The 26780-nt window shown below is 39.3% G+C and overlaps 1 protein-coding gene across 15 annotated transcripts in view; it reads right to left on the bottom strand.

Annotated features, from left to right (window-relative positions):
• The window catches only part of TNRC6B (trinucleotide repeat containing adaptor 6B), a 145758-nt gene that overhangs the window by 54245 nt on the left and 64733 nt on the right, over window positions 1–26780 (bottom strand). For 13 of the 15 annotated variants that reach the window (XM_071551809.1, XM_071551824.1, XM_071551808.1 and 10 more), the window contains 2 exons: window positions 4746–4833; window positions 1161–1182 (listed from right to left, as the gene is read on the bottom strand). In XM_071551809.1, the coding sequence (XP_071407910.1) occupies window positions 1161–1182; window positions 4746–4833 (110 nt within the window). Of the gene's footprint in view, window positions 1–1160; window positions 1183–4745; window positions 4834–10197; window positions 10290–10858; window positions 10955–11697; window positions 11781–26780 lie in introns of those variants that run through there. The other 2 variants (XM_071551820.1, XM_071551822.1) reach the window with 2 other exon arrangements.

The raw sequence follows: 26780 nt of genomic DNA, 5'->3' as shown, positions 1-26780 counted from the left end.
TTTCAGAGTTAACAAATCTGTGTTCTCTTCACTGCTCTTAAACAAGGCAATAATAGCTGACTCTCACCCCAAAGGACTCCTACATACAGTGCCTGTATTGGGCTCACTCAGTTTCCCAGCTGGTCACCAGGTGCCCCTGTAAGCAAGGACAAGCTGCTTCTGAGGGCCAGTATGTATTGGAGAAGAAAAACACAAATAAATCTGTGAGGTGCTAACACCATCACAAAATTTAGTTAAGATTGACTCATCACTCCTTATACTGTCCATGTGGTTTTTTGAAACACAGTAAAACATTCTTAGCCAGGCACCTAAAAGGTGCTCAAACATCAGACTCCAAAGGCAAGGAAAACTTAATACACCCACTCCAGCCTTCATGGAAGATTAATATCAGAAATGGTTGTTCAGAAACCCCTACCCAGCAAAGTTAAGTATAATCAGTAAAACTCACTCTTAAAAACGTGAGATCAATACAAGCGAGTCTCTCTTGGACAACATGAATGCACTGTTAACCCACGTTTTCTTTTGTCAGGGTTTTCCAATTCCTCTATATAGGCTTCATTGGCCAAATCCCAAAAAGGTAATGTTAGCTGCAAAATCAAGCTATTATCTTAGTCTTTTTCTGTCAATAATAGCAGTTTTCTGTCACAATTCACAGAAAACTGATAAACAAAACAAGATTAAATATATTTTTACATCAGCTAAGTTAATTAGCTTAACTTTCAAGATGTTCACCCATCACTCCTGTCTTATCTGCTGGATTTTTATATGCTTGAACCTAAGTTTTCAAAAACAAGTAATTTTCACTCACTTTGGAACCTCACCAGAAGCAGCACTCTCCTTGTCTTTCATTCAATTTATATAGATAATTTCAGCTTTCACTTACTTGTCTAAAACCTCTGCAGAACAGACAGCTAAATATTTCAGCTAACCTATCTTATCCACAATCCTCATTCCTTCAAGGATTTTGATGTTGACAACACATAAGCAGAATAGTTTTGTGTTCGCCATTTTAATCACCTTAACCTTCATTTCTTCTGAGTACTCAACTTCAGTACTTCATCTTGACTCCTAATTCCCCTTCCTCTTCCAACAGTGTTTAATCAAGATATGACTCTTAGCTTGAGTAAATAAAAGTACTCCTTAGAATCAAAGATTCTTACCTTTGGTTTTTTGATCTGTGACCTGCAAATTAAGAGCAAGAATGTAAATAGAGTTTTAAGAACCTCAAAACAAACATTGAACAGGTTGTGCTAAAGCACCACCATACTACATTAGCACAAAACCAGTATTTGTTGCTGAATGAAAATAACCAGTTAATGAACTACAAGTCTAAACAGCAGTCGCAGTTATACACACACACATATATACAAATACACACACACAAAGTTTTCAAAAGTATTACAGCTCCTGTAAATCCTTTGCCTGAAGCAAAATTCCCTGGCAGAAACAGTAATTACTTCACTCATGATTTTAAGTGTTCACCCCCTTCCTCAACCCAAACATGGACTTCCCAAGCACAATAAAACACGTGCTACAGCACTACAATTCTTCCAGGTTTTGAGGGTAAAGCATTAATACGTTAATATATAACAAAACTTTCCTTCTATGAGACTACCCATCCTTACAGCAGACTGACGGGGCTAGCAGGAATAACCACACCAGTCTGTCTCTCTGCCACCTTCCCATCTCACTCTTGCCCATAAAATCTCTTCCAAGGAGAAGAAATCCTACACCTGACTGGATGCATTGCCACAACTACAAAAAGTACCAGCAACACCTATAAAGGAAATCTATTGAATGAAACAAGAAGTTGATTGCTGAAATGAGCATTCACCCTGGCCAACATACCCATTACGGGCTTTGCTGTACTTCCACATTGTTTCAGCACAGCAGATTTCAAGCTACAGTAGAGACAAACACATCACTGGTATATTCTCTGGAATCATGTGTATTGTAGCATGTTTTGAATCTGTCTATCATGAGTTCCACCACACAATAATGAAAAAACCCTACAGATAATCATGTGTCTGGTTCTATGACACCTATTCTTAAAAGAAATTGCTGAACTAGCCCATAATTCTGGAAAGCACACAGTGACAGTATAGAATAATGAAAGCACATGTAAAAAGCAGTTTATTGCTGAAATCAACGAAGCCAGAACTCCTTTGTATGGCAAAGAATAAAAAGACAAACTGCACTGAATTACTATGGCATCATTTTCCTTTGCAAAGATGAAAACAGTAATATGCAAAGTGGAACAGCCAGATATCAATTTTCAACTTCACTTGCGAAAAATTCTCTATGTGTTAAATTACATCCTCTGCAACACAGCAAAGATTCTGTTAAGCACTTAATTGACCCTGATGCTCCACTACTAAAGGAAAAGGGGAAAAAATTTATTCACTAATAGAGTCTGGTAATGCTGATAGATTTACTACAGATAACAGTAAGCATGTTCAGTAAATTAATAATTTGCCTACTTGGGAAAACCCCATTTTATCAAATCCTTGAAGAATTCAACATTATAACCACAGTTTGGTTTTGAAAAAAAATTACTTCTGCCTATACTGTATTTCTCTCCTAGTCAAAATTACCTGGCTTTGTCTAAAATTCAAAAGCTGAAAAAGTATGCCACAGTCTCAGAATTACAGATGTCATCAGTCTGTGGGCAACCCGTGAGCTGCAGCAGGGCAGGAGCGGCCACAGTGAACGGGAAAGGTGCAGTCAGGCTCAGCCTCCTGACAAGCTGCAAAGCAGCCCCTCGGACACTAACCACAGGAATTCACATTGGGAATCTGCTTGCACAGATTCTTCTCTCAAAGCATTTTATTTTATTTTTGATGTTTTGGATGATCCAGACAGAAACACCTGTTTCATGTTATACTCTGTTTGAAGAAGGTACCCCCCAAATCATTGCTGCTTATTGGGTGAACACCTGAACAGTCACTAAGAATGAACACACACGTTTATGTTCTGTCCATTCAGCTGCCTGATTTGCTATTCTTAGGGATCTCCAAGCATTACTCTTTAGTTTAGCCTCTAGGAGATTAAGCTATTTAGTCTTTACCCTTCCCAAGGGTTTGGCAGAATATCATAACATTCAATCTTACTGAATAACTTAGTAGTTGAGAGACCACACAGGAAAGCTGGCAAATCTTGTATTCAAAGCACCAATTCCTCAGTAAACACGGTGCTGTTATCAAGATGATCAGTACTACCTTTTGAAGTTTCCCTTTTATCACTGAGCATCAGCACATAATCCTCAAGTCACTACTCTATTCATCAAGGTCTGCTCCTCTTGGTTCCTGCATATACTTTGGGTACTTGAACATTAAACAGCAGCAACACTGAGACAAGAATACACTGAAGACACCTTACTCTGTAGCTACTGATCTTCTGCACTATTACTTGGAATGTATCAACACAATGGCTGGATAAAGACAACAGAAACACACCAGTTCATCTGAACCTAATTTAAACTGATAGACTCAAAATGGTGAAAAATCCAGATTTAAAGCCACCCTGTGTAAGTCCAAATTTAACTGAATTTGGTGCTGGCTCTTGTCAGCAGGATCAAAGGATCTGTTGTTACTGAAGCAACTGAAGAACAGCCTACTGAAAGCAAAGCCTTCTGTTCTCAATTTCACATAATCGCTGAGGTTGGAAGGGACAGCCTCTGGAAATCTAATCCACAGTTCCCACCCGTTTCCCACCCGGCCCCAAAGGTCTCCTCAAAGCCATCTAAACTAGATTGCAGAGGGCCACATCCAACTCATTTCTGAGCATCCCCAAAGACAGAGCTACCACAACCTCTCTGGGAGACCTGTTCTAGTGGCTGTCTAGTCATACACATGCAGAAAAAGAGAAGCCTTTTTATGATTAAGTAGACTCCCAATATGCGCATGAAGCCTTCCTTGTGGGCACCACAGAGGAGACTACCCCAAGCCTTCCCTCCTCTAGGCTGAACAGCCCTAACACTCTCAGCCTCTCCTCGTTTGTCAGATACCCCAGCCCCTTAACCACCTTAGGGACCTCGTGCTGGACTCGCTCCAGCAGGGCTGCATCTGAACTAGACATAAAGGATCTTACCAGTAAAAGGCACGGATAAAGCCATAAGACAAATTTGTGTGTCAGCTCCTAGAACAATTACTAGATTTTCTGCAAAACAGAGACCTTCTAATACACCAAGTTTCAAATCCATTTTCTGAGCAAAACCAATTTTCAGTGACTGATCAATTCCCCACGACTCAGACTTGAACTGATACACTTCAACAAAAGTGCTATTAGCTACAGAAAATGTAAAATGTAAGCAATACTTAGCAAAAACTAAAGGGAATCTCTTTCATGTAAACTTCCCTAAGGAATTAAAATAAAGGAAGGAAAAAAATAAAAAGGATCTTGCTCTAGAAAATACTTAGTTAATTTTACTGCAAGAATTGCAAAAGTCCAGCAGTATTTCCATCCCCAAACCAGCAGGAGTTGCATAAAGAGATCAAAAGAGCCCATATTAAGTAACTTAAATACTTTATAAGAAAAAACTTCTTTTACTTCACATAACACCCTAAGGGGAAGAAATGTTCAAGTTAAACACTTTAGTTCCAGAAAAATGATGCAAAAATACTCTTTAAAGAAGCATCACTAAGCAATCAATTTTTTAAGCTCTAATATGAACAATTTAGCATCTTATTACCACCAATACTGCTTATGTTTCAGCTGGATAAAAGAATTCAAGTACCAAAAGATACCTTCTGAGCAGAGTCCTTCTTTTTCTTATCCTCTTTCTTCCTTTTCTTGTCTTCCATTAACTGTTCTTCCCTTTCTTGCTCCTTCTCTCTGTCAAAACATGAAAAGCAGTGATATGAGCACCATCAAGTTGTGTAAGACCCAAATGTACTGGATGCCTCTGGCCCCCAAGAAAGGCAGACAAGATACGAGATTCCTCTTACCACACTTACTTCCATTTGACAGTTTCAGTCTAATTGTGGTAAGAAAAGCACCTTTGGGCTCAGTATGGCCACAGTCACACCACATGCTGCATGAAGGAAAATTCCTTTATTCAGATTAATTCTCTCATGGCAGTTCCCTGTATAACTCAAATACATGCCTGAGAATAGGAAATATCTTCAAAACGTTTTGGCCAAAGTACCCCTATAATTGGGTCGTGCTATTATTTAACAAAGACTCATGAATCTTTTCACAGGGTAAAAAAAGGGGGGGGGAAGTTGTAATTTAATATAAGATGGTTTGGTCTGATACAACATTTATCTTCACAAGGGGAAGAGATTATTCTATTGCCTGTAGCTATGTCACTTGTAGGAGACTAGAAGTGTCACATCAAATCAAACCCATCATTTATTACACAAATCTCTAATTTAATTTCTAGGCTATTGTACCCACCCACAGAATTTTTGTGATGAAACTTGTAATATAGATTACTTTCCAGGGAACCTATTTTTTCCACAAGAACATTCTTTCACAAAAAAAGGGGGGGAAAAAGGCAGCTGCTATTGTTGTCAAGCTACCCTCTTGTTGCTATGTTCTGTATCCAATATGAAAGTACCATGAAATAGTTAATTCACTGCATATATTCTATTGGCTGAGCTGTTTCTATGGCGAATCATATCCCTGTTAACCAATTCTCTTCACCTCCTTAAAAATAAATTTAAGGCCAAGTTTCCAGCTCACTTAAGAGTAATTTCTTTTTATTGGGAAAGATTAAGACAAAGAATTAATATAAAAAGAACTGGCAGATATGGGATAGGATCAGAGACTCTATAAATGGGACACAACTAACGAGTATAACCCACAATCTTTCAGAAAAAAGTTTTATAAAAAACAGAACAGTGTTATAAACAAAACTGGAGTTTATTGTAGCACTGAACTATTTATTTATGCATAAATCAAAGCTCTTTTTTGACCACAGTTTAGAGAGCTTAGAGTTGAGTTGGTTTTGCTGTCACATCACTGAGACTTTTCCTTCCATTGCATTTATTTATGCTATAGGTAATACTTTTGTTCAGATGCTGCCAAGCCAGTGTACAAAGTGACATTTACAGCTAATGGATTGCTACAAAAATATTTTGAGATGCTATGTATTAATAGCTTCCTGATTGAGGACTTCAAAGCACTCTCTTAATGACAACAGGTTCTATGGAGAGCAATAAAATGTCTTCCTGGTTTCCCAAAGTGAGGCTCTCCCTCTTCATGCATGGATACAATTGATGGGGCAAGATGAGTCCTCAGTATCAACATCCTGACCTCACCACCAAATGCAATTACTACACAATGGCAAGTTCAGTTTGCATTTAACCAAGTTTGAGGCAAGTGTTCCACATCATGTATGTATGGCCAGATTTCCCGTCTGAAGATTTGGGCAGGACTCTCCCCACATGGGTGTGCCCTTCCAGCCTACGCAGTGGATTTTTAGGTCAGGCTCAGCGTGCGCAGAACTGGCCCCACCATGTAAGTCCTGAGGTCCATCTGCCATGGCCGAGCGAGCTTGGACTGTGACAGTGAAGTCCTCAGGACTATCTAAAGCATCTGGTACTAACCGGGGCTGACCCTGCTGAGCATCTGAGATGTGACAGGATGGGATGGCAGGGAGGCATTGAACTGCCAGGGGACGGTCCCACTGAGACTCAAACTCAGGTCCTTGCGATTCAGAGTCCAGAGTGCTCTCCATTACACCACAGGACCGCTCCCTTCCACGTCATATGGAAGAGTGTTTTATATACTGTCTGGTATTGTCTAAGCCACATTTGTTCTTGCTTTCTTGTACCCTATAAAATGTCAAAGCACTTCCAAGTCCTAAACTCCAGCAAGGAAAAGTCCTGCAGGTTCTCCAGTGAAGGGTTGGGAAGGTCAGTGTACTTTGCATTGCTTGTCATAGAACTGAGGCAGAACTTTTTGTTTTCTTTGAGACACAGATTATAAGCAATATGATAAAGCTCTCTCGTGACACCCTCATCTTTCCACGTTACTATTATCTCAAAAATTTGTTAGGTTTGCTACTTTTGTACCGTCAAGCTACACATGCTTTTGAGCTGCAGTGCCAGCTACAAGTACACTACTTGCAGAAAACTTTCTTAGAGCAAACAGAAGTTTAAGAGGTGTCTTAAAAGAGTTGCTGAAAAATGGTAGGATCAAAATACAAAATGACTTCCAGTAACTGCTTGGCACACAGGCAGCCTTTTACTTCAAAGAACTTTCCTTACTTTTGTGAGCAATGACCAGGAATGGAAAAGAACATGAAAAAAGTTGCAGCTGAAACTATGGCTTACAATGACACGCAGCACCAAAAGGAGGCAAGGACAAAAGATCCATAGCCTGAAAGTAACCACCTAGTTATGGTCTGCTTTTGTGGTAAATTTAGGACATGGAGATTGGAAAACAAGGCCGCAGCAGGAGCCATGTATATGGACTAAGGCTGCAAAAAAGCCCTTTGTTTGGCATGACAACCTCCCCTCTTGCTCTTTTTGTGGAGATACACATTTAGTATTCCATTGGGCACATCACCAACAACCACAATATGGCAGCAACCAATATTTAGTGTACTTGATTTACCAAAGCTGTATTTAGCCTTCACTCATGCAAGTTCTACTGAGGTGGAAGGGATCTATCTGATCACTTTGGCTACATCACATGCACAAGACCATAAAGCTCCTGACAAAGTGCTAAGTGAAACCTCACAAACATATGGGATGTATGAAGTTCCACTCTCCAAGTGACAGAGCAAGAATGGATGCTCCAGACATGTTAAGGAAGTACCACCACGCTGAAAGTTCATTGAATAGAGGGGCAAACAGACTACTGCCATTTGGGGTATCACACTTGCCATCTTCTCAGTTCCACTCTTTGATGCATTTCATTAACATTTGTTGTATGATCAATGACTCCTCTTTCCAGTCGTATGCAAGAAGCTTGTTAAACACAAGTTTAACTTGCAGTGTTCAGTGTTCCAAAAAACTTAAAACAAAATTTTCAACCACCTCCTCAATTCACTCCAGAGACAATGTTGCCCATTAACCTTCTCTCGTTAGACAAAAGACAATCCTTCCTGGCCTGGTCAAGAAAACTGAGGGTCCATCACATTCATTCCAGCAACCGGCTGCTCACGCTGACAGATGAACAGTGGGAGAAACGCCATCAACTCCAAACAGTGAATTTAGAGTAATACAATGGGGTGTGGTTCCGGTTTTTGTTACCAGCACACAGAAATGGGAACAGGGACACACCACAACCCTGAAGAGGAAGTTTGCTACATTGCAATCAGCAGCCAGCTTTTTACTCCAGCTTTCCTCAAGAAAGCATGTGTCAGTCTTAAAAATATGACCTAATTGCACCATATTATTTCTCACAAAATCTTAGAATCAACATTATTTAAAAGCATTTAAAAAGCATATTACATATTTTAATTCCAAGTATTTAAAGTAAGGCACATTAACAGCTTACAAATTATGAGAAACTGTAAATTGTAATGCAAACTGTTACTTTATTAATAAAAAAAAATCGAAAACAAAACAAACTAAAGCCAGTAGCTATGATGCATTACATTCAACACCTTAACTAAGTTCCTGTAACAACCTCTTCTGGCTAAGTCAAAAACAATCATTTCAGAGACAATAAATTTTAACAGCTACTTAACTAGAGACATAGCAGAAAACACTTCTGAAGTCCATGTTATCAAACCATCAATTTCAGGAAAAGGAAAAAAAAAGAAAAAAAAGGAAAACCAGACATTCAAGAAGTGTGCCCTCCCCCAGACCAATTTACCAGATTTGGAAATTCTTAACTTCCTTCAAAATTCTAATGTTCATTTTTCAAAAATTTCTATTTTAAAAAGAGTTGTTCTGGCAACATTATGGGCTTGAGGTGTGGGGCAGAGGATGGAAGTTGCCCTCAAAGTGCTTGCTATCACAAAGAGAACTGTGAGACGAGATGATGTGCTATGCATTACATACTATCTGCTGCCAACACACTTTGATAGGCAGAGATAAAGCATCACACAGAGGTGTTGCTGTACACAAACCCCACGACCCTATAAAGTCACCCTCAAACTCAAATTGCACAAAAAATATAAGCAAAATATAAGAAACTAAAACTCCTAGAAACTTAAGCATGGCACTTTAGTGCATGTAACTCCCAGTTCCTTCCTCAGGGCTCTAAGACAACCGTGTGGGAGCTTGGAAGTTCCTCCTAAGTAAAGATGTGGACTAGACAAAGATGTGTGACAGAGTCATCTTCCTCCTCTTGACCTCACACTACTACAGTAAACTTGGTTTAGCTCTAGCACAGGGTGGAAGCAACAGTGAACTTGTACAGGTACACTCTGTTCTCTGCGCTGTAATAAGCACAGGGTGACTTGCAAATCTGCTTCCAAACTAAGTCAACTTGAGTGTCTTTGCTCAGAACACATGTGATTCTGAAACTACATTTGTAGGATCAGTAGCACTCCTAACAGAACAAGCTTTTATCTCCATAGCTACAAGGTCACATCAACAACTGCTAAATCTCCCCTAAAGGCCTCAGCCATAACTAGCCAGAGCTAAGGACCTTCATCATGTGCAGAGAACGATTTGCATGCACAGACCAGTCTCACTTAGCAGCAACACTTGAGCTATTCACTAAATCTTTCTTACAGACAGGCCTCTAGTGATCCAAAATAGAGACCACAAATACATGCCTAATCTTTGAGAAACAGACAAAAAGACTCAAACCTTGAGGGACTAAACCAGAAATTTGACCTACAGTAAGGTATCCAACTCTGGCAAAGATTTGAAGCAAGAACAATTCCCAGTGAACACTGACTACAAGCACCTGGTTCTCAGCATTTGTTAAAAGTTTCCTCAGCATTTTGATGAATTATAAAACCTGGACATCAGCACAATTAGGCACCACACTCTGGTGTCTCAAATGTGTTGCAAAACACCTTTATAAGAAGCTCAAGGCCAGAGGTAACTTCCAAGACAGAAGCTCCTCTCAATCTATATAGGGACAAAATCTCTTAAGAAAAAAATAAAAAAACCCCATCTTCAACAGTGCCACTTCACAAACAGCTTGCTGCTGCCACTAACAAGTATTTTTGCTTTTGTTCCACTGAATTTCTGTTCATCAAGCCCTGTCCCTGACCTCTTGCTTGAGCCTCCTGTGGAACTCAGCTGACTGTATGGGAAGCAAAGTCAACACACAAATACTCACCTGAACCATAGCCCTGCTCCAGTCAATCCTGTGTTGTAAATGGAACTGTCTTAGGGTACTGTCAGATAAACACTCAAGGCAGTGTGCAGAGGCAGCAAGGAATCTTCTTTTCAAGTAACATGCTGAACTGGTGGTGACAGAATGAAACTGCATCTTACTGTACTGCAACACTGGTACACAGAGCACCCAGGTAAAACTGCACATAGAAGGATCCACCAGCAAAGTGAGTGTATTTCCTTTTGAAACAGACTCCTATGATGTTCTAATATATTGAGGACAATGTTTCCTCTGGACTGGACTTAGTCCTTTATCCCATACTCCACATATGCTACCCGAGCATTGTCACCTGCATCTGAGCAATTCTCCTCACTGTAACATGGGCTTTACTGGCACAGCACTCCAGCACAAGAGTATTCATACACAGACACGTTAAAAAGCACAAGCTGATTAGACCCAAGGGTTGTGAGCAATGAAGCACACAACTCTCAATGAGTTCAGGGAGGCACAAGCCCTTCTTGCTGCAGGAGCACACACTGGCAGCCTGCAGCTTGAAAAGCTCCAGGTGGATGAAAGCTTTAAAATTGTATCAGAAAGCTGGGTGTCAGAGACTAAAAATGAAGCAAAATTAAATGCAGTGCTACTGGAGCACAGAAATCCTTACCATTTATTTCACTTCACATATCCCACTTAGCGGACATGCTCTATTATTCCAAAAGCACAAGAAGGGTATGGCGTGTTCAAACATGCAAAGGTGCTCCTGCACATTGAGAGAGAACATCAAACAGAAGCAAGATGTAACACAGCATGGAATAAATCCCAGGGCTGACAGACCCTAAATTCCTGAAGGTAAAATTACTTCCACTAGACTAAGCCATGTAAGGAGTTATGATCTTGCTGATCAAAAGAGTCAAAATGGGATTAATTCATTTTATTTAAAAAAATGTTAAAATGCTCAACATCCCAGCCAGCTTTCTTGTTAAACAATGCTTGCATGCATCGATTAGACAGCCATAAGCCACACTAAACCTAGTTACAGAGGAGATGGCCATTTAGTCAGTCTTTAGCCTGACCAGAAAAAAAATGGAATATGAAATTACTTTAGGCCAAATGATTTCTGCTGCTTACACTGAAAAACAACTGACCTTTCAGAATAGCACACCTGAAGTTCCAGAGCACAGAAACTTCAAGGGCAGGGGGGAGTGTAGAAAAAAGAAAATTACTTAAGTGTACAGTATTACTGGTCCAGCTGAACAACTGCAGTATCAATATAAGATAAACTATACAGTTCAAAATCCACTGCTTTGTAAAAGGATGATTGCCCCCCACTTTCTGAATACAAGTGAAATTAAGATATCAGAACTCAGCCCTTCAGTAGAGTGTGAAATCAAGACGTCCATATTTTCAACATACATGCAAATAGTATCATACATGCAAGACCAAAGCGTGTCGTATCTCTCCCAAGGCAAGCTGTGGATTTTATATACCACAATATATACTCACAATGCATTAAATAAAAAGACTTTAGAAAGTGTTTTCAGAAGTGCTCTGTAAAGCAGCATTTACAAAAGATTACTCTTCTTCAACAAGTTAGAGCTGCTTTTCCTCCTCTGGCTGAAGATCAAAACAGCGTCACAGCAAGAAATTTGCATGCTTTAAATAGCATATCTGGCACGACTGATATGGCTTTATCGCAGCAAAACATCAGTAATTTGACGCTGTTGTAGAAAATAACCAACTTTAACATATCAGCAGACTTTGCTAAAATACACTTTTCCAAAGAAATATTCCTTACAGACTGTTATTACACTTGTTAATAAAGTAAGATTAATGCTTTGTGGAGTGTTTATGTGTGTGTGTGTATGTGTGTGTACAATGAATTACATAATAAAACCAAAACAACTCCGACCATAAAGAGCTGCTTACTTTAAAGAACTGGATGGTATAAGCTACACAATACAGCAACAAATGCCTATAAAAAAGGAGGCTTGCTCCAAACTCTTTAGCACCTGAAGGGGATAGGGGGGTCAATTGAAGGGGGAAAGTGTCAATTTCAGTTTTAAAATTCTCTTGTTAATAAGAAAAACTTGTACTGTGTTAAAAAGATGGAACTGAAATATTTTTAATATTCCATATTTCTTGCTTGCACTCTAACAGAATTACTCTTTCCAGTGGTTTCAATTAAAACTGACTACCAGGTACAATCTAAAGTTCCTAAATGTTGGCCATTTGATAAAAAGGAAAGCTTTAAGAAAATGGAGCGCTACAACTGAAAGTCTAGAATGTAAGATCTGAGCAAGTTTTCTCCTCTACAAGTCTTCAGAGCTCTTGCAGATCAGTAATTCTTACTTCATAGCATGCATGCTCATGTGCACCAAAGACACAGATGAAATATGCTTACACAACTGCAAAATGTGGTAAAAATAGTCCAGGAAAGCAAAACACTAGGTTAGAAATCTGTCTGTAATTAAGATGTTCAGTAATGTATCATACCAGAACATTTCTTCAGCAGGACTCAGTTCTGTTCAGGATTTCAATGTTTTATGTGATTATCAAAAAGCCTTGAGTTCCTCTAAAAACTATCTATACACGTAGAAAGCTCCGTTATCTACAACTGTTTACCAAGAAAAGTATCTTTGTTGCTCTGAAAGTCACAAAAAATATATAGAGAAATGAAGGCATAACAAACAACATTGACCAACAGAAGGATGTAATACCCAATAAAATCAATAAAGAATCTATTTGCTGCAGGCTTGGAGAGAGACAAGTCAGTTTTATTGACAGGGCAAGACCTGGTTGGCAACCCTCAAGAAGTACAGGTGAGATCTCTGTTCCACTACAGATCATCTATCCTGGTTACATGCACTCCTTCAAATCCTAATTAACACCCTAATTTTTGCAGATGACAAATAGGGCAAAATATTTCTGTATTCCATTAGCTAAAGTCCTTTCACTTCTGCGAGTGTGTGTGAGCGTGTGCGAGTGTGTGAGTGTGTGCAATCAAAGCTCTGAAGAGAAGCCCACTCTGAGGGAGCTGCTGCATCTCCTTTGCATATGAGACACCTTCCCCACTACACCATTTGAAAAGAACACTTGACCTTCCTTGCTGTGCCACACCTCGAGTGTCCTACTCTTACCTCACTATGCAACATGGGGTTTGAAAAGAACTTGGGCAGCCTGGGGCAAGTGTCAGATGGCAGTTAAAGGACTGATTATTAGTCTGCAAGTGCAGTATGCACAAGTATTTGCCATTACTGCTTTGTATTAAAAGAGACACTCCACCAGTTTTATAATCTCTAATGGTTTGCCTATGAGGAGAAAACAAACTTTGTTTTGTTTGAAAACTAACAGAAGTTACACAGAATCTTCTCCCTAGCAGGCATTTCCAGACTGATCTTTTAATTTTTTTTTAAACCAATTCTTCTAGAACTAAATGACACTTTATACACTAGATATGTGACACTCTTACAGGTCTCACTATCTGAATCACAAATAATTCTGACTCCAGGACCTCCAGGAGTCAGAGCCTGGTCTAACCCCACTCAAAACAGAGCCATCATCAAACAGGTGGCTCAGGACCTAGTCACATTCTGAGTATCTCCAAGAATAGAGACACTACCACTGCTGTGGAGAACTTACTCCATTTTTTCCCTACATACACTGCATTTGCCTCTCTCAATATCTAATCAGAATTTCTTTTCTGCAATGTGTGTTTGCTCTGTTTTATCACTGTACACTGCCTGCACAAAGGCTCTGGCTTCTGGCACCCTCTCAGGGGGCAGCCAAGGACAGCAGTTGTATTACCCCCACACCTTTCTACTTCTAAGGCTGAACAAACTCAATTCTCTCAGCTTCTCCTTGTGCAAGATGCGCTCCAGAACACTCATCATCTTAGTGGCCATTTAATGCATCTGTGCCTTTCCTGTAGGAGAGCCAAAACTGGATATACTATTAAATATGGACTTTTAAGTGCTGAATCCCTTCTCCTGACCCACTGGCTGTAGCCTTGCACAGCACGTGGCTGGTTTCTTAACAGCAAGGACTCTGCTGACTCACATCTTACCTTTTCTTTCTCAGACCATCAGATGTTGTTTCTGCAGATTTACTTTGTAGTCAGTGGATGCCTGACCTATGCTTTAGGTTTCTGTCAGACCATCCTTTGCAACCTACTGTGTTCCACCAGGGTGGTCCTGTGGTGTAAAGAAGAGCACTCTGGACTCTGAATCCCAAGGTCCTGAGTTCGAGTCTCAGTGGGACCATCCCCTGGCAGTTCAATGCCTCCCTGCCATCCCATCCCGTCACATCTCGGATGCTCAGCAGGGTCAGCCCCGGTCAGTACCGGGTACTGTGACAGTCCCGAGGACTTCCCTGTCACTGTCCAAGCTCGCTCGGCCGTGGCAGATGGACCTCAGGACTTACATGGTGGGGCCCGTTCTGTGGACGCTGTGCCTCACCTAAAATTCCACTGTGCAGGCTGGAAGGGCACACCCACGTGGGGAGAGCCCTGCCCAAATCAGCATTCGCAAAGTCTGGCCATACATACTGTGTTCCCCCTGAACAGCAAACTTAACCTCCACAGACATCAAGCACTCAGCCTAGTTTAGTATAACCAGCCAGTGTCCTGAGGGTACATCCCATCCCAGCTGAGCAGGTCATCATTAATACACGTGTTGAACACTATCAGTGACTCCCCCAGCGCCAGCGGACTTGGCATGGCTGATTAACCAACTCTGTCTCACTGACTGGCAGTGCAGCCCTGGGATGGTTTTTCAAAAAAACGTACCACCTTAGAGTAGAACCAGCACATATTTCTGCATGCAGTGGTCCAGCAAGCAGGAAACTAATGACAGGCATGTCCTCTGTGAAAGAGCTGCAGCAGGAACCCCTAAACGAGCTGCCCTCCAGGTCTGTATCAGTAATTGCTGCATTTTGCAGCCCAGACTGATTACCCAAGTCAAGCTTAAACCTTTACTGGCAGCTCTGCCAATGTCTCATTGCAGCTTTGAACAGGCCACAAATTGAGACACAAGTGCAGCTTAATGCCACCTTCATAATGCATTCCTGTAGGTATGGATGATAAGCGCTATTTAAAAAAATGTTTACTGTTAATTTACTGACTGCAGCTAAAAAGCAAATGCTAACTGCTGACTATGGTGTAAAATTTATTTTAACAAAAGCAGCTCTGTACTTTCTTGGATTACAAACTTCTGTCTTAAACGCCAAGAATAGAATTATTTTTTAACACTTAAAAAAGTCCCAAGAAACGAATCTATTTGCTATGGTAACTATGCCACAGTACACACAACAATGATGACACTTGTTTTAATGTCAGAATGTGACATTTCAGAAAGAATAGAGAAAAAAGGATAATATAGTTTCATCAAATGAAACATTTTCTGCCAAAGCATCATTTGTGGCACCAGCACAGGCCATACAGACAGTAAGAAACTGGATTACACAGAATCTTTGACAACAAAAGTAGTTAAATTTAAAATAAATTTTAACATTTCGTGGAGTTTGACTGCCATTTTTATGTATTTGTATTTCTCATTTATAAAAAAAACAAGACCTAAAAGCCATCCTGGTAAAGATCCAAACTATCTACAGATACAGGACAGAATTTAAGGGGAAGGTGAAAATACAGTATTAGACAGCACCACATTACTGTGTTATTTGCTGCAGTTTTAAAATATACTACAAAGTACCGGAGGTCTTCCTAACTTTTCATGTTATGCCACTACAGAAGGGATCAAGAAAAAACCTGAAATATAAGTGAAGCAGTTTCTATTTAGTGACAATTACTGTATGGAAAATGAAAAAGGAACAAAACCCAAACCAAAACCCAAACCAACAACCCAAGGCCAGACAGAATCATGCTCCTTACAGGCAGCTTCTACTGAATGATGAAGTGCTTGAATTCTACCTGCCTGGGGGTATCACCTGGTTCCCCCCCACACTGCTAGTGGTGTAACTTCTATTTCTTTTTAAAAGGGATCTGATTATTTACTCAGTTACCAAAGAAACACTCTAAATTTCTATGCTATAAAACCCAGAACACTTTATGCAAGTTAATAGCCTGACAAGCATATTACATCCCTCCAGATCTGTGTAATACTGCAAAATTTTCCACATACGGTGCTTCAGGGCACTTTAGTAATGAAAGTAACATTTATCAAACTTTAAGTGATTATTTTAATTATACTAAATCAAACTACTGAAGGAAGAATGTATTTAATTTTATCAGTAGGAAGTTAAGAACAAGGTTTTCCACACAAAGTTATTATTCATTGGTTGCAGGTCAAGGTGAAAGAACCGGCAAGTTAAGGTTGTTTTTCTAATGTATTAGAAGTTCAAACAACGCTGTGCGGCTTGCTCAGATTTTCTTGGCAAAGGTATTTAAGGTTTGTACTTTCCACTCCAGTTATTACCTGAGGCAATATTTATTTTTAACAGGTAAGAAAATTCATTCAGTTACTTCCTGCAAATACTCAGTTTCAGGACTGTCATGATCCATATCAGGAAGTCTAAACCGAAGGCGGAAGGAAAAGTAAGTAACGTATTTTGCAGGTCTGGGAAATGCTGTATGAATCTTGCCAAATTACTGTATCTTCAAATCAATCCACCTGCACAGGTTCAGTATACTCAGCTGGAGTTGGGCAGGCAAATTCTTGACATTTTATTACTGCTAAGCAGTAAATTAAGGCTTATAACCAGGGTTATGTGAAGAATGGGTTTTCTTAATAATTGCTGTTCCTAAAGACTAAAACCCATTGCTTATCCTCAGTAGAGACACGTTACTCTTCTTCTTCCCCTTATGCCAGTGAGCTGAGAGCTGAAGCAGGACTGAAGGCAAGTAAAAAGCCCCCAGGAACAAGCTGTACAACCAGACTGCAACAAAGCAGGACAAATATCCAGGTGCTTTCAATTTGAATCTGCCTTACTGCACATGCACAAACCAGCACTTCTATTCAATTATGCCTCACACTTCACTGGACAAGTTTTTTACCTTCCTGAAGTACTTTAAATAACAGTTTTGAAGCCCCTTGTTCTACACCATACTTAGATGTTTTGTACAGGGAGTAAAATGCAGATTTTTGTATTAAACAAAAAACTGAAACCCTGTATTTGCATACATGAAGGATGGCAAACAGCTCCATTTAATGTTACTGTGCTTTATGTAATTAGACAAATGGTTAGCTGGCTAAGTCTTAAACAGATGTGTACTTTTCAAAAGCTCCTTGGTATCTTGTAATTTTAATGACAGTATATAATCAAACCTTCCTCTGTCAGTTGAGGGGAAACCACACAAGGATTGATATATAGACTACTGCAAAACAGCCAAATACAAGATGCTACGAGTGCTGATAATCAATCTTGGCAATCACAAAACTCAAATACAGACAATACTCGGTCTGCAAAAAGGCACTTTTTTCCCAGATAAATACCATGGATTAGTGATTTCTTAGAATGCAATGAAGTTTATATGCAGCCCCTTCACAGTGAAGTTGCAGTTAAGCACAGTGTACACTGAACCCAAAGGAGAGAGCTCTGTAACAGGCCGAATTCAATCTGGTCCTTGACCAGACAACACATGTTCAAGTACTTGTGTTGACTCAAGTGCAACTGTTACATCTACTGCCTTCCCACCCTCTGTCCCTTTAATGATCTATTTCCTTAAGAAATATCTGCTATGTTTAGCAGCTCAATGAAGTTGTGTCCCTTTTATTTTTTTACTTCCCCCCCTTGAACTGACCTGGGGGAGGGAAGGAAGACATCTACTAACACACGCTGCACAACACACCTTCCCAGGATATGTTACAAAACACAAGACTGCATGCCCTGCTCAAGGTTACAGAATGACCCCATTGCTCACTCTGAATTAAAAACCGGTATCCTCCTGACTCCTCCTGTATTTTCACTAATAAAATAATACCACTACTGAACACTTAGAGAGTTCCTTTCATCACAGGATGTCAAAGGCCTTTCTAAATATTAATTAAGCATTGCAGCAACACTAAGCAGTATATAAAACTTGATTCTGCACATGAGTAAACCCAAGCAGAGCATAAATAACCTATGTTCAAAGCCATAGGACAAGTCAGCAGTATGGAGAGAAATGGCTCTTGCCATTAAGGCGCACTCCATTATAAACAAGGACATAATTAATACTCCAAATGCGATGTAAAGAGCCCTTGATGGCCAATACATCACTATAAAGCCTTGGCCATGCACAATCCTTCAGAGACCACACCAAATTTCAGACAGCATTCTCATGAAGACACTGGTCTTCCTCCAAACACAGAAAACAGTTCTCAAGAGATTTTTCTAAAATTCTGTTTGTCTTGTTTGGTAACTTTCCTCAGTGAAGTCAGGTGTGACTGTAATATTCTTTGCTACTGTTACAATATTAACAGTAGTATTGAGCTGAGACACCATTCAAATATGAATTCAGACTTCAGCAGTGAAAGTAAGCTATATCTGAACATTCAATCAGGTACTCCAGTAATTACGGAAACAAAATACCAATTTCTTTTAAGAACTCAACATTCATTCTCCAAAGAAACAACCACGAGTCCAAAACTAAAGCTTTCAGCAAATTATATTGTAGTCATCTCTTCAGTGAGTACTTCAGTGATCTTACACCATCAGATAAGGTGTCCACACTTGACTTGCTACAAACATTACTCTTTTACAAATGTTTCCTCTTTCCAATGACTGTAACTATCACAAGACACTAATCTGTAACACTGGTCGTTGCAGTGTGACAGCCAACCAGGCTAAAACATACTGGAGTTGATTTCCTTCTATGTGCTGCTATATTTGCAATGACAGGACTGAGATTAATTTTTATATTTCTTAAAATTGCTGTTAAGCTGCCAAGAAAGACCCCAAAGGTGACCAGCTCTGAACTCCTGCAAAAATTCCCTTTTAAATTTAGTTTGAGAATCTGACGTTAATGTGACTGCAAAAAACCACTTCTGCTTTGGAGACAGAACTACTGCTGCCCATATAAGACAAAACAAGTTGCACTAAAAACATTTGCAGATTCACTTTACAATGAACCCTGTGTTAGAAAAGGGGACTTGGTTGTTGCAATATCAATAAGGAAATTAAATGAAAGATTGTGCCATTCATATTTCAACCCAGCAGCCGCTCAGGTTTTTCACAGGTTTTTGTTTTTTTGGGGTTTTTTTGTTTGCTTGTTTGTTTTTTTTTTTATTTTCTGAACAGTTCAAGGACAAATTTTACTTCTCACCAAAATAACAAATCTGACAAGGAGCTCACTGAATGAAAAACAGGCTTTTGGTTTGTGTTTTACATTACACAGTACGTTTTCCTTCTGACTACAGAATGAACGCTTGGACATTGTGGTTTGGATTTTTTTCACCCTTCCAAAAGGACATAATGTGGCAGTAGAAACTTCGCTCTCTGTGAAATGAAGGTGTGTATCACCATTATAATTTTATCTCAAGTTCTCTTACAGCGCAAACCCAGAGAACAGCTCAGTATTTTATCTGGTACGCAGCTTTCATGACATGAAGCAATTTTTCTTCCTTCTTACAGGGGACAACACCTTGTTAACAGAGGTTATGTTACCATTCAGGCATTATGCCTTCAACAGAGGGCTGATGAGATTTAACAGCTCCTCTTCAATAAATGGTGTTCCACCTCCAGTAATTCTTTGGAAATCAACAGCCAAAAGTTGCTGGGGTTCCTGGGGTTAAACTAGTCACCCAACCTTCAACAAAAAAAGTCTTGATCCTAATCAACTTGGAAGGAGGACCAAGTTCAAGCTCAAATAGGTGTCTAAATGTTCTTGGAACCAAAGAGGGAGTAACCTTTCAGTCTGCAGCCACAGAAGCTTTACATTGACAGTGTGATGTGCCCTCCAGACAAACAGACCTACTACAGACAGAACCAACAGACACGCAACTCACCAGGTCTGGAAAAGCACAGATATGTGATCTCAGTCAGTACTCAACAGGGTTTCATTATATTCACAAAGCTGCTGACCCTTAGCTTTTATCTGGCATTACATAAAATGGATATCTCCTATCCAAAACGTTTAATTGTATTGCAGCACATTCTCACCCTTTTGCACCATACTCCGCAAGTCAGGGAGGGCTGTGTGAATACAAGGAAACGAGTTACAACTACACTGTTACAGAGCAAGGTTGTACTTAAGGTCAGTAAGATGCCACCGGACACAGCAATGGTCAGGACCTGCCACGCCAGTTCTAAAGACAGACGGTATTTACTGTATCACTAAACCATCCTTTTTTATAAAGCCACTACTCAGTATTTGTTGTCTGTAGGTCATTACAGGTGATAAAAAACTAAAATCTGGTGAAATAGCTATGTTAAATTTTAAGCCAGTTGTTTCACAACATCAACTACAAAAGTTGTTTTACCACTCCAAGTGTGTAATTAAAACACTGCTCTGTCACACATCCACTTTGTCCTGCATTTCAAGATTTCTTTACAATATGCAAATATAAATTTCCTTCCTACTTCAATTTGAAGATTTAAAAACTATTGTAAGTTGCCTCTATAAATGAAATCACAAACTGTGCCCTTCATCAAATAGCTTCTGGAATCAGAATCACACACCATTCATGGGAAGGAGTGACATCTTTAGGGTGTACACATGACACCAGAATGAGCTACTTTGCTAACAGCCCATGCCCCTTTGGTGAGGCTGCACCTGCTGGTAAGGCAGACAGGGATCAGGTGGCATTAAATCCCCAGTGGGGATGACAGACTGCAGACCCTGCTCAAGAAACCAGGCAGATCACCAGGGAATTAAAAGTCCTTCCTCTCCTTCCTGCATTGCTACAGATATTCTGAAGGCCAAAACAAGACAGAACTAAAACGTAAGTGAATAAATGAAAGGTGTGGGTTTCACTATGGAATTTGATACTCTTATCAAAAAAGAAAGCTGAACTCTATTCTCCTAAATTAGTTCAAAATAAAAGAGATATGCTAGATCTGATAACCTACTACTAAAGCAGCAAGACCTCAGGGGCACTGAAAAAACCCTGTGTTTGACTCTTGGGAAACCTTTAAATTGTTAAGCACACAGATTCTTTGCAGAGCCTGATCTGGAAGTGTCTATTCGCCAGTTCGTGCTTCTCACCCTTCTTACTGCAACCAGTTGGCCATCCTTTTCATTAGTCTTTTTTCATTCAAAAATGAGATAAATTATTATTCAAAACAACACAACTCAATACTTCATGTCATGACTCGTGACTAATCAAAATGAACTCTGAAATTATTCATTGGCACACAGAATGAAAAGCAGAAAATTGTAAAGAAACTGCATGTAGGAAAGACGAAAAACAAAAACAACACCACAGCAATAGTGCAAGACATGACTTGTTCTGAACTCTAAGAAACTAAAAATCCTTCCTTATGAAGCTACTTAAGCAGCCAAAAGTTCAAAGCCTCTCCAATCTTGTCTCCTCATATAATTACTTGAGTTTTGAGGATGTAAAGATGTGATGAGCATTTTGATCTGGCATTTTAAGAAAATGATTACCTGGGATCTCAGAAAACCACAAAAACTAACTACCCTCACCAAAGCATGCAGCATCTACAAACACCATTAGCACTCACTACCTAGAACTTTATTTTTGTCTATCTACAACTATGAATCCATCATTCACACGGCGTGCTGATCACTGTTCTGAGCTGAAGTATCATACCAAGGTTCTTGTACTCTACTGATTTGCTGTTTGCACAAGACAGCAGAAGAAAGACAGACAACCAAAACATAAGTGAGTCAAAGTTGCATTGCTGCACACTACCCTAAGTTTCAGAGACTTAAAATTGCTGCTGTGCTTTTGAAGGACACTGGATTTGATACTGGCTGCACACTCTTCTTTCCTAATAATAAACAAATTCCTGAACAATAAATCTAAAGGTCAATGTTACATTTCTAAGCATATTATCTATGTCTACATTTTATGATATGACAATATGTATCAAGGAAAAGTCCTGTTTTAGTAATTTCATAGGAAAACTTGTCAAATATAATTCAGAAAGCTCTTAAACCTCAGTTTCCACATTTAACAAATTAAAAACCCCACCCTCTTTTCTCATGTACACAAGCACAATGTACTGGCATATAACGCTTGTACGGAAACACACAAGGGCCTCACCATCTCAAACCCTTCAGTCTGTAATTCCTCCTCGTGTTTTTGGCAAGCTTTGTTTGGAAAGGTGAGACAACTGTCAGCTCTCCATAGGAAGCATTATCAGGAAGGATATTAGAAGTTCACTCAAGAGCTTTGTAAGGTCATAGAAAACTGAAACTATCTAATAATAGACGTTTTTAAAAGGAGAACACTCCGAGGATGAGTCAGGTTAACACCATGTTTAACACTAGAAATACTACTGTTTATTCATGTGTTTTTTCTAAAAATAACAACTAAACCAGAAGGCCATTGGAAATCATGGCACAAACCCATCACAACTGGTGGCCACTGCATTACAACCAGGTACAGTCCTCTAAATTGCACACCTTCCTGATCTAAATGGGACAACACAAGCCTTGGCTTGCCCCAGGAGTGCCACCTTACCTGTATTCCATGCAGGTGACCTGAGACACCCACACAGGGGTAACTTGGGAAAAATGGAGAAATGCCTCTTCTTCATTCCAAAAGGAATGGAAAAAGGTGGAAAATTGCATTCTGCAGGCCATATAACCACACCTCTTTAACAGCCTATTTAAAATTAACTAGCCACAATACTTATCAGGTAGAAACAAAAGCTCCAGAAACAGTCCATTAACAGGTAGAGATGGTTGTCACTCCTCACGGTCAGTAAGATAAGAGAATTTTTATTCATCCATTTTTACAGTCCTGATACTGTGCACTACTCCCTATCTGCATTTTAATTCATGCCTTCTGGAAATAAAACACAGAAAAAACTATATAGTCTAGACATGAAACTCTTAACTAATTGCTAAGTAAACAATCATTTCCTTATTTCTTAAGCAAAGACATTAGAAAGTTTAAGTGAAACGTGTTCACTGTATCCTCAGGCATTTGTCTAAACTAAGGGCAGTCTCCCACTAGGGAAAGAATTTCCTTTAACTGTGCTGTTATTCTTGTGAAATTGGTGTCTGCCCAATCTCAGCAGTCAAGTCATCTGAGAGCTTTTCCTATTTGTATTGAGCGCAGTAGACAAGATTTTTGAAATCCTCATTGAAGGTTATCATTCCTTGTCTCTTTCCAGGAATTGTAATTTACAACACAGGTGACGAATTTTACCTGCTGCTTATGCCATTCACAGATACAGCACCAGATCAATTTCTAACTTCAATCCTATTTAAATATCTCTTGCTTTTGAATGCAGTAGCTTAAGATAACTTAGAAATTTCAAAAAACAGTAAATAATCAAGTTGAAGATTGAATATACATCTTGCTTGAAAAATCCAGTGTCAGTTCATGCTCAAGAAACAAGATGGAAACATTTTAAAATTAACTATATATTACTATCAAAGAAAAATTTCTCTTGTAAACTAAGTCAGCAGTAGAATATCTGTATTCCTGAAAGCTTGGATTCCTTGACAACATCAAAATCTGGATCAGAAAGGTGCTTCAACATACAAAAATTCTAATATGACAGAAACTTGCAAACTGCATACAACATGGGTACAGCTGATCTTCCAGACAGGCACCACTCCCTTCTGCTACAGAAGAGCAAAATAAATTGCAAAGCAAGACATAACCCAGAAAAGGATACAAAATGAGGAAGCCACTGAATTTCCACCTAAGAGAGTAAAAAGAGCACCACCACAATGGTAGACACAAAATAAAAATGTTAAGTCACAAGAGACAAAGTGGGGTGGAAAATATATTGATATACGTGAAGTGAAGCATTTAACATTAAGTTTGTAAAGTACCAAGATTAAACTCATTTGTCTTGTTCTCAATCCAAGTAGTGTTTGCTACTTTTAGGTAACTTCTGCCTTGCTGTTATTAGGCAAGATTAACAGCTTGTTTTTAATCAAAAGCACACATTTCTCATGTTCAGAGATGATATCACAAGACACAAAGAAACACAAAATGTTGCAGACTATAATCTTCAACAGACATTTTTTACTTCTGAGTGGTAAAAAACAGGCACTCTTTTTCAGCATCACTCCTAATGAACAGCTGCACAGAACCATTTAAAGCATTCAGCACACAGATCCATGTAAGGTCTATGTGTTTCCAGCGACAAGAATAATTTTGACCTCTCCTGACAGTAGATCTGAGGACTCCTCCTATATTCAATTAACAGCTACCTCTTCCTATCCATCACTGATAAATGTCACAAGTGTGGAACACAGCAGCTTGGGGTTTTTGGAGACTATGCAAAAAAGGTGTGTGATACATGACAGGAATGTAAGATATTCACTGTTCCACAAAAAACTGCACTTCTAACGTATTCAGGTAAACTTTCTCTCCTCTTTAAGAAAGGTAGCTCTGCATAAAGACAAGTCAACTCTTTGCTGCTATATAAAGTTGAAGGTTAAAATACGTAAGCTGATGTGGGAGACTATTTCCTGCTGAAAGAAAAGCCCTTTAAACACTAGAACCTCAAATCTAATTTGTCAGCTTATTGATGCTTCCATGCAGTGCAAAGCATCTATCCTTCCATGAAGCCACTGTTTTGGAAAAATGGTTAATGGTTAGCATGATCTTAGAGTAAAAGCAATACAGAATTCAATCACAAATATAAGCACTTAAAGTTCCCAATTCCAGATGAAGGACCAAACCTTTAGTTTCAATCAAATCTAACAGTTAAGCTGAAACTTCCAGTTGGACTTATGGTCATCAGTACATATGATTTACCCTTGACTGACTTAAATTGGGAAGTTCGCCAAGAAAGAGTCACCAACTTTTTCTTATGCTCTTTAGAAAGAATGTGAAGAAAAAAAGGAATTCATTGGGCTTCACCAGAAACAACATCCTTAGTTAAACCAGCCTGTGATAAGCTTGCTCTTAACTAACACGTTCATTAAACAAGAGAGTGGGGAAAAGCCACTGAAGCTGCTGCTACCGACTTAAATTAGGGGGCAACAGGGCTGGTGACAAAACAAGCTCAGCTGGGCCTCCCACTCACTCTCCCAAGGATCAAGCCCATGACGTCGTTACTGGTGGTGACTGGGCAGCAACTCCAAACTCAGCTACTCATCGCTACACGGTTACAGCATTCCTGGGAAGAACTACACAATTTAATTATTGTAATAGGGGAATAAAGCAAGAACTGCCACAACAGTGTCAGCCTCTATAGTGGTCCAGGCCTATGCAAAAAGCCTCACAGGTCCTCAGTTTAAATGTCTCCTGAAGCCACAGCAAAAGGGAATCAGGACATGCAAACACTTCAACAGCTGAAACTGAGAAAGCGTTTTCCATCTAGCTTGGCAAACCAGATGGTGCTTGGGTGTTGGCTGGGGTTAAACCACAATAGTGCACAAAAAACGAGGGCGAATAAAAAAGCAGACCCCTATAATGCTCAAATTAATTATTCTGATTTTCATTAACTTTCATTAACCAATGAAGTTTTCAGCCACATCCTCACAGTGCATACTCAGTGACAACTCTTTCCAAAGAGTTACTGTCACACTGCACACACCAGGAAACACTGAGCTCAAGTGCCCTGAGAAGTGAAATAATTTATTGCTAAGCTTTTTGGATTTCTTTTTAGAACTATTTAACATTTTTGTTATTTTTAACAGACAAAATGAAAATTACTTCCTGGTAAACAAACAAAAACCACCCGGGTGTTTTGTTTGTTTTGGGCTTTTCAGTTTGCATTCTCTAGCTAGGCTCCATTTTAATAATGTAGGAAAATAACCTTACTATATATTTGCATAGGGGCTCAGTTAGCAAGAAACGGCACTCAGATAAAGGTAACTCAGGGAAAAAAACCCTGAACAACTATACTTTGCTACTAGAGCTTGGTAATAATGACATTTTGCCTGAAAAGGAGAGTTCCTTTCACTGTGAAATGGACTTACTAATTCTCATGAAGACTTTTACCAGAACAGAAAAATATTTATTTCAAAATTGTGATGTTCATTCTATAATAGCATTTTAGATCATAAGCTCCTCCCTGAAAGGAACTCCTCAATTAACCAAAACTGTCCATACATTCACTAAAAGCTACTCAAAGCTGTTTTTACTTCAGGGAGGAAGAAAATACCAGGCAGCAAAATCTACAGCAGGTTTTCTCTTCTTTCATACTGCACTGAAGGGTAACAATGTTTAAAGTCTCATTAAAAACTCCATGAGTACTCAATACAGAATGTGACTTTCAGTTTAATAAACAGACAACTTCAGGCAGAGTGTCTCTGAACTAGGTTTTCACTTCTATTTTAAAACATCCAAGAAAATCATGTGCTTTTCAGGTACTTTTTTCTAACATTAATATTTCTCAAGGTAGCATGCAGAGCAGCTTTTAGGTGCCCTGAGTTCCTCTACACTCAGAAAAAGCCCTTATCCTGACCTCAAGACACCACACCAGAATTTGCTGTGATTTATGACACATTAACCATGCTCCCTGGCAAGTGCAAACCCACAACTGCTGAACCA

Source organism: Pithys albifrons, chromosome 3, assembly GCF_047495875.1.
Source record: "Pithys albifrons albifrons isolate INPA30051 chromosome 3, PitAlb_v1, whole genome shotgun sequence".
Classification (NCBI taxonomy): Eukaryota; Metazoa; Chordata; class Aves; order Passeriformes; family Thamnophilidae; genus Pithys; species Pithys albifrons.
The sequence above is the reverse complement of the archived record's forward strand: the minus strand, read 5'-3'. Positions and strand labels throughout refer to the sequence as shown.